The 14,434-nt window shown below is 47.4% G+C and overlaps 1 protein-coding gene across 1 annotated transcript; it reads right to left on the bottom strand.

The window, feature by feature from the left end:
• Positions 1 to 36: 36 nt before the first annotated feature.
• Positions 37 to 5,839, bottom strand: ANKRD40CL (ANKRD40 C-terminal like). Its single transcript, XM_047080411.1, is given in 3 exon segments — positions 37 to 177; positions 1,218 to 1,387; positions 5,746 to 5,839. Coding segments are annotated over 3 exon segments (405 nt in total).
• Between the last annotated feature and the right edge of the window lie 8,595 nt (positions 5,840 to 14,434).

The following is a 14,434-nucleotide window of genomic DNA, read 5'->3' as shown; positions in this document are numbered from 1 at the left end:
AAAACATTGACTCGAGTTGTTCATTTCTGGGATTTTCTAATAGGTTTGCAGCGTGGCTGTTGTTAAGCAGGGCTTCTCTGTCAGGGATGGTGCGTGTGCTACCAATTCAGAGCTTCCATTTTTCATTGAAACGAGTTTTATTTCCTGGAAGTCCTGTAGTCTTAAAATGTCTTTGTCCTTAATATGCAAAAGAGATTTTTACAGTTTATAAATAGCATGTCAAATTATTAAGATGAAAAAGTCTTGATGGCCAGCGTCTTGGGTTCTTGTCTAAACTCAGGCTGTTTCTGATTGGTTTCTCAGTCTATTCATGGTAAACTCAGCAGTTCAGAAGGTTTTTTTTCCTTTCTTTGGTCTCTGTTGTAGGTTTCTAAGGGGACTATAGTCTCAAATTGATATTGCTGAAGAGAAAACTTCAGGCCAGGGCATTAAAAAAAAATCCAGAAAATATGATCTTCCTGCCAATTCTTTATACCGTTAGCCGAGACACCAGTGAGAGGTATTTTTAAAGCTTTAAAAAAAATAATGCCCAGAGAAGTGAGATTTTTCTTCTGAAATAAAGAATTGAGACCTGTGTTTTGAATCTGATAAATCTATAAAAATGCAAAACTATTTTGTGTCGTGAGATTACAAAGGCCGACTGTTGCTAAGCAGGTAAGGGTGAGTTAGTATTTTCCTTGCCAGGGATCATGTCACTTACTGTTAACCGGCCAGGTTTGCAGAGGTAGAAGGGGCCATATGCTTTGAACTGAGTCTTAAATATGGGCACTAAGTTATCATTCAGGCCGTTTTAAAGGGTTTATGAATTTAGGGGGGCGCCTGGGTGGCTCGGTCGGTTAAGCGTCCGACTTCGGCTCAGGTCATGATCTCACGGTCCGTGAGTTCGAGCCCCGCGTCAGGCTCTGTGCTGACAGAGCCTGGAGCCTGTTTCAGATGCCGTGTCTCCCTCTCTCTCTGCCCCTCCCCTGTTCATGCTCTGTCTCTCTCTGTCTCAAAAAAATAAATAAATGTTAAAAAAAATTTTTTTTAAAGGGTTTATGAATTTAGGGGTGTAAGTCTGTAAAAAGCACCAGATTGAAAATGACCTAGCTCCTGTGTTTGGCTATCCTGTAGCCAGAATTTCCAGTGTCTTTTGTTTTCACATTAGGAATGCAAAAGGTAAATGATTAGATTCACAGAACATTAATTTTGCCCACTTACAACCTTGGAAACCCCACCTTTCTGAGCAGCGTGTTTGGTGGCCTGATCTTCACTTGCTCTGGCTTAACCCCTCATTCACAGCAACTCACTTTTAGTAGATTTTGAGAACTCAGCTCTCCTCTGTTCAGTTCAACTTCAGTGAAGTCATTTTCTTTGGGCCTCTGAATTCTGACTTTAAGCACCAGCTCTAGATCACCCCCAAATTCATTTGTAAAAGAAACAATACCTAATTTAAAGCCTTTCAGTTGACATCGTCGGTGATTATAGCATAGGTAATCCCAAGAAAATAATGAATAGACACGGAGCTTTTATTGGTGTATATAAACTTGAAGTTATCTGAGGCTTTTCTTGGGATGCTGGGCAAGCTCTGGGGTGTATGCCCCATTATACCCCCCAACAAGCTTGCAGTTTGAAGCCTGGCTAGGATTTAAAATATGCAACGAATACTTAAATGTGTCACCCTTGAGCAATCCACGGTGGGTGTTTGAACTTGCTGGTTATTTGGAAAGCTTGAAGGAAATGTTTAGCCCTGGGGTTCTGTATCCTTCAGAAGCCGTTGTGCCGAGGTGCAAATCATCCTGTGTGACTCCTACTGTACCCCCCTCCCCAGGACTTCAGGGTGACAGGCCTTGAGGTAGTTCTACCGCCATCTTTTTTGGAGACTGTGGTTTGGAGTCTCCAAACTTCGCTGTCCTTAAGAAGGAGTAGTTGACCGAAGGTGGAAGGACCCAAATGGAGTTTGGCTTTGCAACATGGTCTAGGAGCTGAGTCCTCACCTAGACAGGCATCCTCAGGTGTGGCATCACCTGGGTCAGTTGGCATCTGGACTGGAGCCTTGTTCCTATTCACCTGGGAAAGAACTAGAAAGCGTTGAACAGCAGCACCTCCGTGTTTGGTGCTCTGCCAGATCCGCCAGTTGAACAGGGACAATGATGCCCCCTCTCCACTCCTGCTCCGCAGTTCCGCCTCCTCCTTGACCGAGAAGCCAAGTCATGAGAAGGGCAGTAATTATGTTGAGAATTGAAGAGCAATTTTCCTTAATCACGGCCCAAATCATGAAGAGGCGCCGAGACGCTATTTTTAAGTGGTATGTAATCTGGGGAAGAAAGACAATCTGGGTGCTCAACTCGAGCTCCTACTTAAATATTTTCGGCACTGAGTGCTTCGTGTCCCCGGTTCTCCAGCAGAGCTCTACAGCTAGAAGAGTCCTTTTCTCGAGCATTTTCTCAACCAGAGGGAAGGGAAAGGAATGAATGTTCCTTTCCAGGTGCCAAGGCCTTTCCCATTCTTAACGGTGTCCGTCCTGCACGTGGAGAGTCTGCACCATGCACGGTGCCCCACCCTGGGGAGATGATTAGAACCACCGCCACAGAACCCCGGAGTGGTCTCTGCCCTAGAGTTTACAGACGAGCAGGAGAGAGAGAGAGGGAGAGGTAAATCAGGTGACCTCAGGTAAAGGTGAAATGTCAGTTGTGAGGGCCAGGTACACAGCACGGAAGCACGGAAAGGGGTCAAGGAAGGTCTCCCTGAAGGCAAGGCCTTCGAGCTGACATCTGAGGGATGAGTAGGCTTAACCAGATCCAGAGGGAAGAAGGGCCTTCCAGGGCTGAGAACAGCAAGAAGGAACCTGTGTGGATGGAGTGGCGTTTTTGAGGAAAGACAGGCAATCCAACATGGCCACCGGGCAGAGCTCGTGGGGGACAGTGGCCGGGTTGGGGGAGCCTGTGCCGTCCAACTCGGGAGCCGTGAGTCCTGTGAAATGAGATACGCTTATTTCATAAAAATACATAAAATAGGGGCGCCTGGGTGGCTCAGTCAGTTAAGCATCTGACTCTTGGCTTCCGCTCAGGTCACAATCTCATCACAGTTGGTGAGTTCGAGCCCCGCATTGGGCTCTGCACTGACAGCTTTGGAGCCTGCTTGGGATTCTCTGTCTCCTCTCTCTGCCCCTCCCCTGTTCTCTCTCTCTCTCTCTCAAAAATAAATACATAAACATTAAAAAACTAAAATACAACTTCAAAGACAGGAAAAGTGAAATATTTACTTTTCAATATTGGTTCTACGTTGAAATGATAATTTTGATATGCTGAGTGAAGTAAATATATTAAAATTAATTTCACCTGTCTTTACTTTTTTAAATGTGGCTGCTAGGAAATTTCTAATTACATGCATGGTTTACATCATATTTTTACTGGACAGCACTGGTCTAGGTGAAAGATTTTGGTTTTTGTTCTAGAACAACACCCAGCCATTAGATAGTTCTCAGCCCAAGGTTGTCCTAATCAGATTTGCATTTTGTTGGGGGGGTGGGTAGGAAACAAGACTCACTGTCCTCAAAAGAATCCTGTGGGGTGTTGACATCATTCCCATTTTCAGACGAGACATTTGAGGCCAACGGGTGAAGTAACTTGCTTCAGTTTGCTCCATGAGGAAATGGCAGGACCCGGACGTGAACAGGGCCAGCCCCATCGGCGGAGCCCAGAGCGAACGGAAGATCCGCAAAACGGCTTCCCCAAAGCGGCACCCCCTACCAGATGGGCGACCCCCAAGCAATTGCGACCCCCCCCCCGCCTGCACGCATCTGTACCTGGATGGGGGTGGGCGAGAGGTTCCGTCTCTTGCCTGCCTGTGGCCCTCAGAACATGCCCCTGCCTTGTCTGCCTCAACTCCCAACTCTTGCTGGAATCCCTGCCAGGGGCCGAAGATGACAACAGAACCAGGACTCTGGTGGAGGTTATGCGGTGGGAGGGTGGGGGGAAGGAGTGGGACCTCACACCCCCGGGAGCCAAGGCTCCGAGCTCCCAACCCCCCAGCACATGCTCCACTGTCTCAGCTGACTTCACTTACCAGACGGGCTGCAAGATAAAATTATTTCAAATGTCAAGCCAGTGACCACAGAGCATTGCATCCCAAGCGTGGGGCCCTGCACGGCTGCTGGGATCACAGGCCCAAGAAGCCAGACTTGCTTTGGACTCAAAAAGTATTCTTTCCACATGGCCCAGGGCCTCCCAACCTCTCCCAGGACAGCGGGATCTGTAGTCTTGTCTTTGCCCTGCACTCTGAGCCGCGGAGCCAGCCCCTCTCTCGGGAAGCCCCTCAGCGCTGGTGAGCCTGTCCGATTAAGAGACCCTGGACCGGGTCTCTTGAGGAGGTCAGAAAGCATGCCCTTCGAAGGCACACAGATTTGGGTCTGAAGTTTTCCTCTGACGCAGCAGCAGTGGCTCATGAGACAAGTTACTTCACCTCTCCGAACTTTAGTTTTCTGGTGGGATTCGTAATCTCTGCCTTCGAGAAGTTGCAAGGACCAAGGAAGAAGTGAGCGTCAGCGATTGCTGGCTGCTATTACCCTTCGTCACAGCTATGGAAGCTTGCCTCCCCCTGCAAGGACCCTTGGTCTGCTTCCTTCGCTCCCGGCTTCACCAGTGGCAGAGCTGGCGAGGGCCACCGGCCCCTCCCAGATCCCTGAGGACTCCATGGGAAACAGGTCTTCTAGACTCACCTGCCAGCTTCTTCGTGTCCCACGATTGGGACATTTGGCCACGATTCATCAGATCAGTGTCCCCTCTGGCATGTGTGCACGAGCTCACAACCACATAAGCACCTCCAAAAGCCCCAGTGCGTCCGTCTGCAGGGCAACAAGCGTGTTGTGTCGCTGGCCTGGTGAGATGGGGCAGGGGGTTGCCATGTTATAGACGGGCCAAGTAAGACTCAGCGGTGTCGTAAGACTTGCACGGAATGATGTGAGTGAAGTTCGAGGCTCCCTCCTCCCTCAGGCTGTGTCCATCGGGTAACACCTGTAGGCTAATAGTGCTCGCCCAAGGGAATGCGCCCCTGGAAGGCTCGGTCCCCAGCCCCCAGCCAGACCCAGGCAGCATTAGCCTTTCCTCTCTGGAAAAGGTTAGCAGCTACTACATCAGGGGTAAGAAAAGCCAAACACTTAGGTTCTTGGATCGAACAGGCTTCTCGTCCTCCCCTGTTCCCTCCCCCATTTCGCCTCCCATCCTGTGAGGGAGGGAGACCAATCACGGCCCAAACCCCAATGGGACACTCAAGAAAGTGGGAAGACCCCAGCCCACAGCTGGGAGACTCTGCCGTCGACCATGATCCCAGATCTCTTGATTTCAAACATTAAACTGGAGGAGGCAAGGACCGGAGCAGGACGTTCGATGAAGGGTGGGTGGGGCTAGGCCAAGTCCCAGAAAGGGCTGCTGCCTCAAAGGGCTGCTGAGGATAGGAGCCCACAGGTCCGGGAACGACTCTCACATTTCATTTAATTCTCCAGGGACAGGGCATCAGAAGGCCGGAGGAAGCCAAGGAGATCATAGCTCACAGGTTCTCATCACCCAGGAAGCCTTAAAAACAGTGGGTGCCTGGGTCCCACCCTCTGAAGGGTCCTACATCGTTGGTCTGGGGTGCCGTCTGGGCCCTGGAATATTTAAGAGGTCCCCAGCTGATTTTAATGTGTGGCCCCAGTTGAGAACTGCCGATTTGGTCAAACTGCTTAAGGGGCAGATGAGGGTAACGGAGACCCGAGGAAGTGCTCACTGATGGTCGCCTGGGCTGCCGGGCACAGGCCTGGGGCCAGCTCCGGGCCGCCGGGCCGCAGGGTCGCCAGCCCAACGCTGCCTCCCCTCGGCATGCGGTGGTGCCCTTTCTGCCAGGACTGGAGGAAGGTGGGGCTCCAGCAGAGAAGGAAGCAGCCTGAGAATGGGGAAGAGAATGCACTTTGGCCAGTCTGGCCACCAGGGTGTGGTCAACCATAAAAAGAACCCTTCTTCGCCTCGGTCACCTGAGTGGGCGGGGGGCCTAGAGATGAGGAGGGGCTGGAGATAAAAAGGCTTGGACTGAGGGGGAACCTCCATCCATTTCCATTCACAGCTCTGTCCATTCACTCACACGCTCCCCATTCACGGATCCCTTCATTCACATATTCACGCAACAAGGCTCGCTTTTTCTTTTCATTTTCGGAGCTCTCTTTTTGGGTCCCTTTTAATGTATTTAACTTGTTTTCAATCAGAATATTACATGCTCTGGTTTCAACCGTCTAATGTTGCTCAAAATCAGGGCCATTAGCTAGGAAGAAGGCAAAGTGCCTGGTGGGGAGGGAGTCGCACAGGCCTTGGTGTGGGTCTTTTTCATTCATCATGCCAGGCACTCCGTGGCCCCTTTTATTTATGCCTTAGCTTTAGGGGTGCCTGGGTGGTTCAGTCGGTTAGGCGTCCAACCTTCGGCTCAGGTCATGATCTCACGGTTCGTGAGTTCGAGCCCCGCGTCGGGCTCTGTGCTAATAGCTCAGAGCCTGGACCCTGCCTGGGATTCTGTGTCTCCCTCTTTCTGCCCCTCCCCCTCTTGCCCTCGGTCTCTCTCAAAAATAAATAAAACGTTAAAAAAATGTATTTAAGGGGCACTTGTACCCCAATGTTTATAGCAGCACTTTCAACAATAGCCCAATTATGGAAAGAGCCTAAATGTCCATCAACTGACGAATGGATAAAGAAATTGTGGTTTATATACACAATGGAGTACTACGTGGCAATGAGAAAGAATGAAATATGGCCCTTTGTAGCAACGTGGAGGGAACTGGAGAGTGTGATGCTAAGTGAAATAAGCCATACAGAGAAAGACAGATACCATATGGTTTCACTCTTATGTGGACCCTGAGAAACTTAACAGGAACCCATGGGGGAGGGGAAGGAAAAAAAAAAAAAAAAGAGGTTAGAGTGGGAGAGAGCCAAAGCATAAGAGACTCTTAAAAACTGAGAACAAACAGGGTTGATGGGGGGTGGGAGGGAAGGGAGGGTGGGTGATGGGTATAGAGGAGGGCACCTTTTGGGATGTGCACTGGGTGTTGTATGGAAACCAATTGGGCAATAAATTTCATATTAAAAACATTTTTAAATGTATTTATGTATTTTTTGTGTGTGGGGGGCGTAGCTTTTTATTTTTACATAGTTTCAAACTTACGTAAAAGTTGCAAGAATTTATACCCTTTACCCATGGTTCACATTTTGCCACATTTGCTTTAAATTTTTTCTAAATATGTATATATATGTATGTGTGTATATACACATTTCCCCCCCCCCCAACCATGTGAGAGTAAGTTGTAGACCTCATGTTCCTTTCTGCCCAAAGACATCAGGGTGTCTTTCCTAATATGAAGGCTATTCTCTTCCATGGCAGGATACAAGGATCAAACTCAGGAAATCTAACATGGATATAATGTCATTACCTAAACCTTGGTCCATACTCAAATTTTATCAATTAACCCACAATATCCTTTTTTGCTTTTTTTTTTTTTTTTTTTTTTCTTCCTGGTGCAGGATTCAATTCAGGATCATGCACCGCATTTAACAGTCAAGTCTCATAAATTTCTTTAATCCGGACTAGTTCTTCAGCCTTTGTTTTTCATGACATTGACATTTTTGAAGGATCCAAGCCAACAGTTTTGTCATTCTTCCCTCAGTTGGCTTTGTCTGACATTTCCTCATGATTCGATTCAAATTAAGCCCTTTGGCAGCAATGCCGGAGAAGTTCTGTCCTGTCTCTCTTAGTGCGTCCACACCAGGGGGCACGTGTTGGTTCGCCCCATTTGAGGGGACGGTGACTTCAATTACTTGGGAGAGGAGGCGTCTGCCAGGTTTTCCTCTGCAGGCTTTGTTTTCCTCCCTTTGTAATTAGTGTGTATTTTATGGGGAGATATTGTGAGACCCGAGTTTTCAGATCTTCACCCCTTAGTATTTAGAATTCATTGAAGACTTTGGCTTGAAGCAATTGTGACACATAATAATTGCAAAATGGTGATTCTTGAATTCCATTATTCTTTAAATAATAATATACCAGGGGCGCCTGGGTGGCTCAGTCGGTTAAGCGTCCGACTTCGGCTCAGGTCATGATCTCACGGTCCGTGAGTTCGAGCCCCGCGTCGGGCTCTGTGCTGACAGCTCAGAGCCTGGAGCCTGTTTCAGATTCTGTGTCTCCCTCTCTCTCTGCCCCTCCCCTGTTCATGCTCTGTCTCTCTCTGTCTCAAAAATAAATAAACATTAAAAAAAATAAAAAAAAATAATATACCAGATATTATATAAATATTTGGTATTCTACTGTAAGGAAGAGATTTCCTTCTCATTCCTTCATCCGTCAGCAATATGGACTCATGGGTTCTTATTTTATATGGTGGGTTATGGTCCATTACTATCATCATTTAAAATTTTTTAAAAATTTTTATGGTTTCTGCTTTAAAACATTTTATGTATTTATTTATTTAAAAAAGTTTTTTTATGTTTATTTATTTTTGGGAGTGCGAGAGAAAGAACATGAGTGGGGGAGGGGCAGAGAGAGAGGAGATAGTCCGAAGCAGGCTCCAGGCTCTGAGCTGTCAGCGCAGAGCCCGACGTGGGGCTCGAATTCGCAGACCGAGAGATCATGACCTGAGCCGGAGTTGGTGGCTTAACCAACTGAGTCACCCAGGCGCCCCAAAGATTTTATGTATTTAATCTTGACAACCAATGTGGGGCTCAAACTCATGACCCTGAGATCAAGAGTCACACACTCTACCAACCCAGCTGGCCAGGGGTCCCTATTTTGATGTTCAAATGATCCCAAATTTATACAGTATGTACTTCCCATATTCTGTGACATATCTCCATCATTTTATGAGCACTTTCTTAATTTCTGGCACATCAAGATGTTCTGGGCTCAACTTGTGCCTCCCCACCCCAGCCCTGGAATCCGTCACTGCTCCAAGAAGCCAGATTCCTTCTAGTGGGGGGGAAGAGGTGTACTCATTCCTACAGAGACGCCAAGAAGAATGCATCGGGACCCTTTCAGTGGACAGAACTGGAACCACACATATACACTTGCACGTACACACATATGCACGGGCTTCCGTATCGATTTCTGTGTTTATGTATGGAAGACCCCAAGTTCATTACTGAGACTTCCACCTCCATCCCCCAACATCGGGCTCTCCCTGGCTTTCTTCAGTCCCATATTACAACTCTCTCCCTCAACAGTGGGAAATCAGGCTCCTAACCCCTTTAATATATTTACTCATCTACTAATCCTACGATCCACAGAAAATAGTTCCAGTGCTGCTCGTTTGAAACGACAGGTTCCGGGGCGCCTGGGTGGGTGGCTCAGTCGGTTGAGCGTCCGACTTCGGCTCAGGTCATGATCTCACGGTCTGTGAGTTCCATCCCCACGTCGGGCTCTGTGCTGATGGCTCGGAGCCTGGAGCCTGTTTCAGATTCTGTGTCTCCCTCTCTCTCTGACCCTCCCCCGTTCATGCTCTGTCTCTCTCTGTCTCAAAAATAAACGTTAAAAAAAATATAAAAATTAAAAAAAAAGAAACCACAGGTTCGTTGTTTGTGATTGTGCTTTAGAGTTCTTCCCGAACCTTGTCGATACTTTTTTAAGCATATGAAACATGGCGTGGTTCTAAGAATCAAAACTGTACAAAAATGTATATTTAGAGAAATATCATTCGGCATTTCTGCCCCTTCCATTGGGTTCTCATCTATTTCCTGTGGGAAACGAATCCCCGTAATTTTTTCTTTTTTAAGTTTATTTATTTATTTAGAGAGAATGCGCATGCGTGAGGGGGGAGAGGCGGAGAGAGAAGAGAATCTCAAGCAGGCTCCACGCTGTCAGCGCCGAGCCTAACGTGGGGCTCGATCCCACAAACTGTGAAATCATGACCTGAGCTGAAATCAGGAAGCTGACGCTCAACTGGCTAACCCACCAGGTGCTCCCTATCTCTGTAGTTTTTGAGCCATCATTTCTAGATTTCTTTTTGCAGAATTAACCAGGTGGATGTTTATTTTCTTGTTATTTCTTCTTTTCTTACAGAAAGAGTAGTACATATATTCTTTTCTACCTTGCTTTTTATTCACTAACAATCCATCTGGAAGTTATTTTATTGTATGTACGTATGTATTTAATTTATTTTTAAAGATTTTATTCTCAACTAATCTCTACACCCAACATGAGTCTCGAACTTATAACTCTGAGATCGAGAGTCTCATGCTCTACTGACTGAGGCAGCCAGATGCCCCTGGAAATCGTTTTATATCAGTTCCTAGAGATCGCCTCCCCACTACCTGTATGGGCATTCTGTAGTCGATTCAATTAATTGCCTACATACAGGTATTCAGCATATTTCCAATATTTTGTAATTACAGATAATGCCATAATTAGTAATCTGCCTATGTATTTTTTTTATTGTTGAAGGTTTATATTCTGGGCAGATTCCTAGAAGTAGCATTGGTGGGTCACAAAGTAAATGCATACATGGTTTTGTTAGACATGACCAAACTTCTCTCCATTAATGCTTAACCATTTCCTGTTCCCTCCAGCCACATACAAGAGTGCTTGGCTCCCCATGGCCTCACGAACAGACTGTTGTCAAGCGTTTGCCTATCAGATAGAAGAGATGCCATGTTGGAATGTAGATTTTACTATTACTGAGGGATGATGAGGCCAAGAGATCAGGAGACCACTAGCACTGGGAAGGTAGTGTTACTCACAGTTCCCAAGAGGAAGGGGACATGGTGTGCCACCTGGGGCCATACAGGTCGGTCAGGAGGCAGAGGCAGTGAGATGGAAGTGTAGACAAGAGCCTTTATTTCAATGGGAAGAATGGCTAAGCAGGTTTAGGACTGGCTGGTCTGAATGAACGTTTCACTGGGCTCCGGGGTATAGAGGCAGCCTAATCGTCTGGTACCCAGCCCTGGGTTGTTAGGGCAAGTGGAGAATGGCCCAGAGCGTGGGAGCTTTATACCCTGCCACATTTGCATTCTTCTGTTGTTTTGGCTTTATCATTTAGCCAAATGGCCTTTTTCATTGTTGAGAGAGAATTCTTCACGCGCCTCTGGCCTGAAGTTAGCACAGCATAGGCATTGGCTGTCTTTGTCTGGACTTTTTCAAGGACATTTCTGGAGTGAACAATCTCGGAAGTTAGAGATAGTGTCTCTCTCCAGAGCCAAGGGCAGGTTTCTTTACTGTCAGTGTAACAAAGATAATGACTCCTTCTGGGTCAGGCAAGCCTACTGACCATTGTAAAAGATTCTGGTTCCCTGAGGTCAGGGTCCTCCTTTGCAAGCTGTTTTTTTTTTTTTTTTAATTAAAAAAAAATTTTAATGTTTATTTTTGAGAGAGGGACAGAGCATGAGTGGTGAAGGGGCAGAGAGACAGGGAGACACAGAATCTGAAGCCGGCTCCAAGCTCTGAGCTGTCAGCCCAGAGCCTGACGTGGGTCTCGAACCCACGAACTGCGAGATCACGACCCGAGCCGGAGTCGGATGCTTAACCGACTGAGCCACCTAGGCGCCCCACAAGCTGTTTTATTATGATGATTTTTTAAATTATTTGTGTATCTTACTTTGAAAAAAAAAAGAAAAAAAGACTTTTAATGGCTTTGAGGAAGGTATTGAGATACCAAAGACCCTGCACCCCCAGGCCGCACCTTCCCTCAGCTGTTTAGTTTTGTCTCCTTGGGGAGAAGGGACATCACTGTGGCCATACATGTGTTTTCTTTGGTCTTAGAAGCTGCGAGAAGGCTCCCTAGAGAAAGGTGCTGACTTTGTAGCAGACATACATGCGGGGCTGTTAACCACCTTGTATAGCGCTCCCAACCACGAGGGTGGGTAGAAGAGTCCCGAGGCTGTTGCAGGACAAGAGGACTTGAATTTAGGATGAAGGGAACAAGGGCCAGTCTGAGAGCGTTACTCATTGGGGGTGGCGGGATTGCCTATCATGGTGTCGCCACAGGACAATGTTGAAGCGGGTAAGAGCGTGTGAGGCCATCTGCGGGCTTCTCCCCGTGGCCTTGTCCCGGCTTCATTTCTCCTGGACTGTGGGTGTCTCCCTCACCCCAGGAGGTTCAGGCAGGCAGCTGGAAGAGCTGGGGGTGGGGAGGGTCCTGGCACCTGTCCGGCCCACCTGCTGCTTTGAACCCTGGGACTCCCCCTGCCTGACTTTCCTCTGCATCTGTGTGCTTGTTGGCTGCTACGGTATTTGTTGTCTTTTATTTACAAAGTAACATAAAGTTCCTGGTTAAAAAAGAGAAAAGTCAAAACCTCAAAAGCTTGGAAAGTAGAAAATTCAGTTCTCCAGGGCACCTCCCAAGAATCCCCAGGGTTCCCACGAAGGCAGGGGCCCTGAGGTGTGCCCAGCCCGTAGGACGGACCGGTGTCTGGGACCCTGGGGTGCCCAATGTTTCTTGAATAAAGAAAGGAATAATGAACGAATGAGCAGTTTGGGAAGCATTTTCCAGTATTTTCTCTATGTGCCTACCAGCGTAAACATAGAAAAAATATGGGGTCATGGTATAAATGCGGTTCTGAATGCTTGAAAAAAAATTGAACAATTCCTTGCGGGGGCTTGTCCCTGTTACTTTATACCAGGGTTTCTCAAGTGTGGCACTATTGGTGTTCAGGGTTGGGTCAGGACTCGTTGGGGGCAGTCCTGTGCACCACAGGATGGACAGCATCCCTGGCCTCCGCCCACCAAGATGCCAGTACCACACTCTCCACTGAACGATAATAATACAGGTTTCTAGGTGTTATCAAATGCCCCCTGGGGGCAAGATCGCCCCCCACTGGAGAAACCATAGATTTACAGACCTGCTTCTCTTCTTGGCTCTCAGAGTATTCCAAGAGTGTGGCTGTGGGATCTTTAAGCTCATTTGTCAACGATGCCGAGTTGTTTCCGGTCCCTTGCAAGGGGCCCACCGGAGCACTTGTGTGTTTCCACAGGACACTTTCCAGAAGTGGGACACCGCTGAGCTGAAGCCGGGGCGCCCTCGCATGCATATGTGTCCCCAGCGAAGAGGCATGACAGGGCCCGCCTCACTGCGGGCTCCGTGGCGATGGGAATTCACCTCTCCAGTCGTTGCCAATTCGATGCGGTTTATGGGCAGTGGCATTTCTTATTTTGTTCTCTTGTAGAACTGTATTGATCGTTCCTTCCAAGAAAATGTGAAGTAAGAGCAGTGATCACCAGGAGACCCCCTTTGGGCTCCGACTTGAGTGGTGTACTTGGAGAAACGCTCCTCCCAGAGATAGGTACGTGTGCGTTTTCAATATTAACTTGCTTTTCAAGCGCTCCGCAATGGGGTCTTAACATCCTCTCTGAACAGAAGGTTGTTGATGAGAGAGCATTAAAGTTTCTAAGCGGTCGGACGATTTTATTTCTACTTTGATTATTTATTCCTAATGTGTTCAATTGTGGTGATGAAATATAGGGCTGGTCTGTACTGTTTCTTTGGGAATTTATTGAGATTTTCTTTGCAGCCTAAGTCAATTTTCATAAATGTTCGTAAATATTACGTTACCTCTAGAACGTAAGTGACACCAGGGCGGAGACACCCCCCCCAAGTCCCCCCACAACTGTGTCCCCAGGGCTTTGAATGATATCACACACAGTTGGTGCTCAATATCAATCTGTTGAATAAAGAGTGGATGAAGGGCACTGGCTGGCTCAGTCAGAAGAGGGCAACTCTTAATCTCAGGGTCGTGAGTTCAAGCCCCACGTTGGGTGTAGAGAGTACTAAACCATAAATAAACAAGCTTACAAAAAAAAAAAAGGAGTGGGTGGGTGGCCCTTGTAAAGATGTATTCATTGTTTGCAACATACAACTTCCAAGAAGGATGATTATTTTCTTCCTCTTTCAAATATCGGATCTGTTCAGGACTGAGAGACGCTTCCGTTTGTCTCCTTTTCCCTGCGTTTTCTACAGTTTCTGCTTTGTATATGTTTTTTAAACATCTTAAAATAAAACTCACACACTGTAAAACCGGCCCACTTCACAGCGTACCATTCAGGGGTTTTTAGTCCATTCCCAAGCTTGTGCAACCATCGCCGCTATCTTACTTCCGAACATTTTCCTCGCCACGAAAAGAAATCCGGCAACAGTCACCCCTCATCACCCCTCCCCCCAGCCCCTGGCAACCACGAACCTACGTTCTGTCTCCACGGATGTGCCTGTGCGGGACATTTCTTTTAAATGGTGTCCTGCCACGTGGCCCTTAACGACGCAAAAGGGTCCCGATTTACCCACATCTTCGCTGGTACCTGGTAATACCCGTCTTTTTTCATTTTGGTCATCCTAGTGGCTGTGAAATGCTGTATCTCTTCGTGGTTTTGCATTTCCCTAATGACTGATGACCCTGCGCATTGTTTCTTGTTCTTGGCCGTTGTATGCCTTTTTTTGGAGACCTGTCTACTCAAATCCTTTGCC

The sequence above is a fragment of the Lynx rufus genome, unplaced genomic scaffold, assembly GCF_022079265.1.
Source record: "Lynx rufus isolate CCGP_SWC_20201006 ecotype Redwood Valley unplaced genomic scaffold, mLynRuf1.p SCAF_18, whole genome shotgun sequence".
NCBI lineage: Eukaryota > Metazoa > Chordata > Mammalia > Carnivora > Felidae > Lynx > Lynx rufus.
Note: the sequence above shows the minus strand (reverse complement) of the source record. Positions and strands in the feature narration are given on the sequence as shown.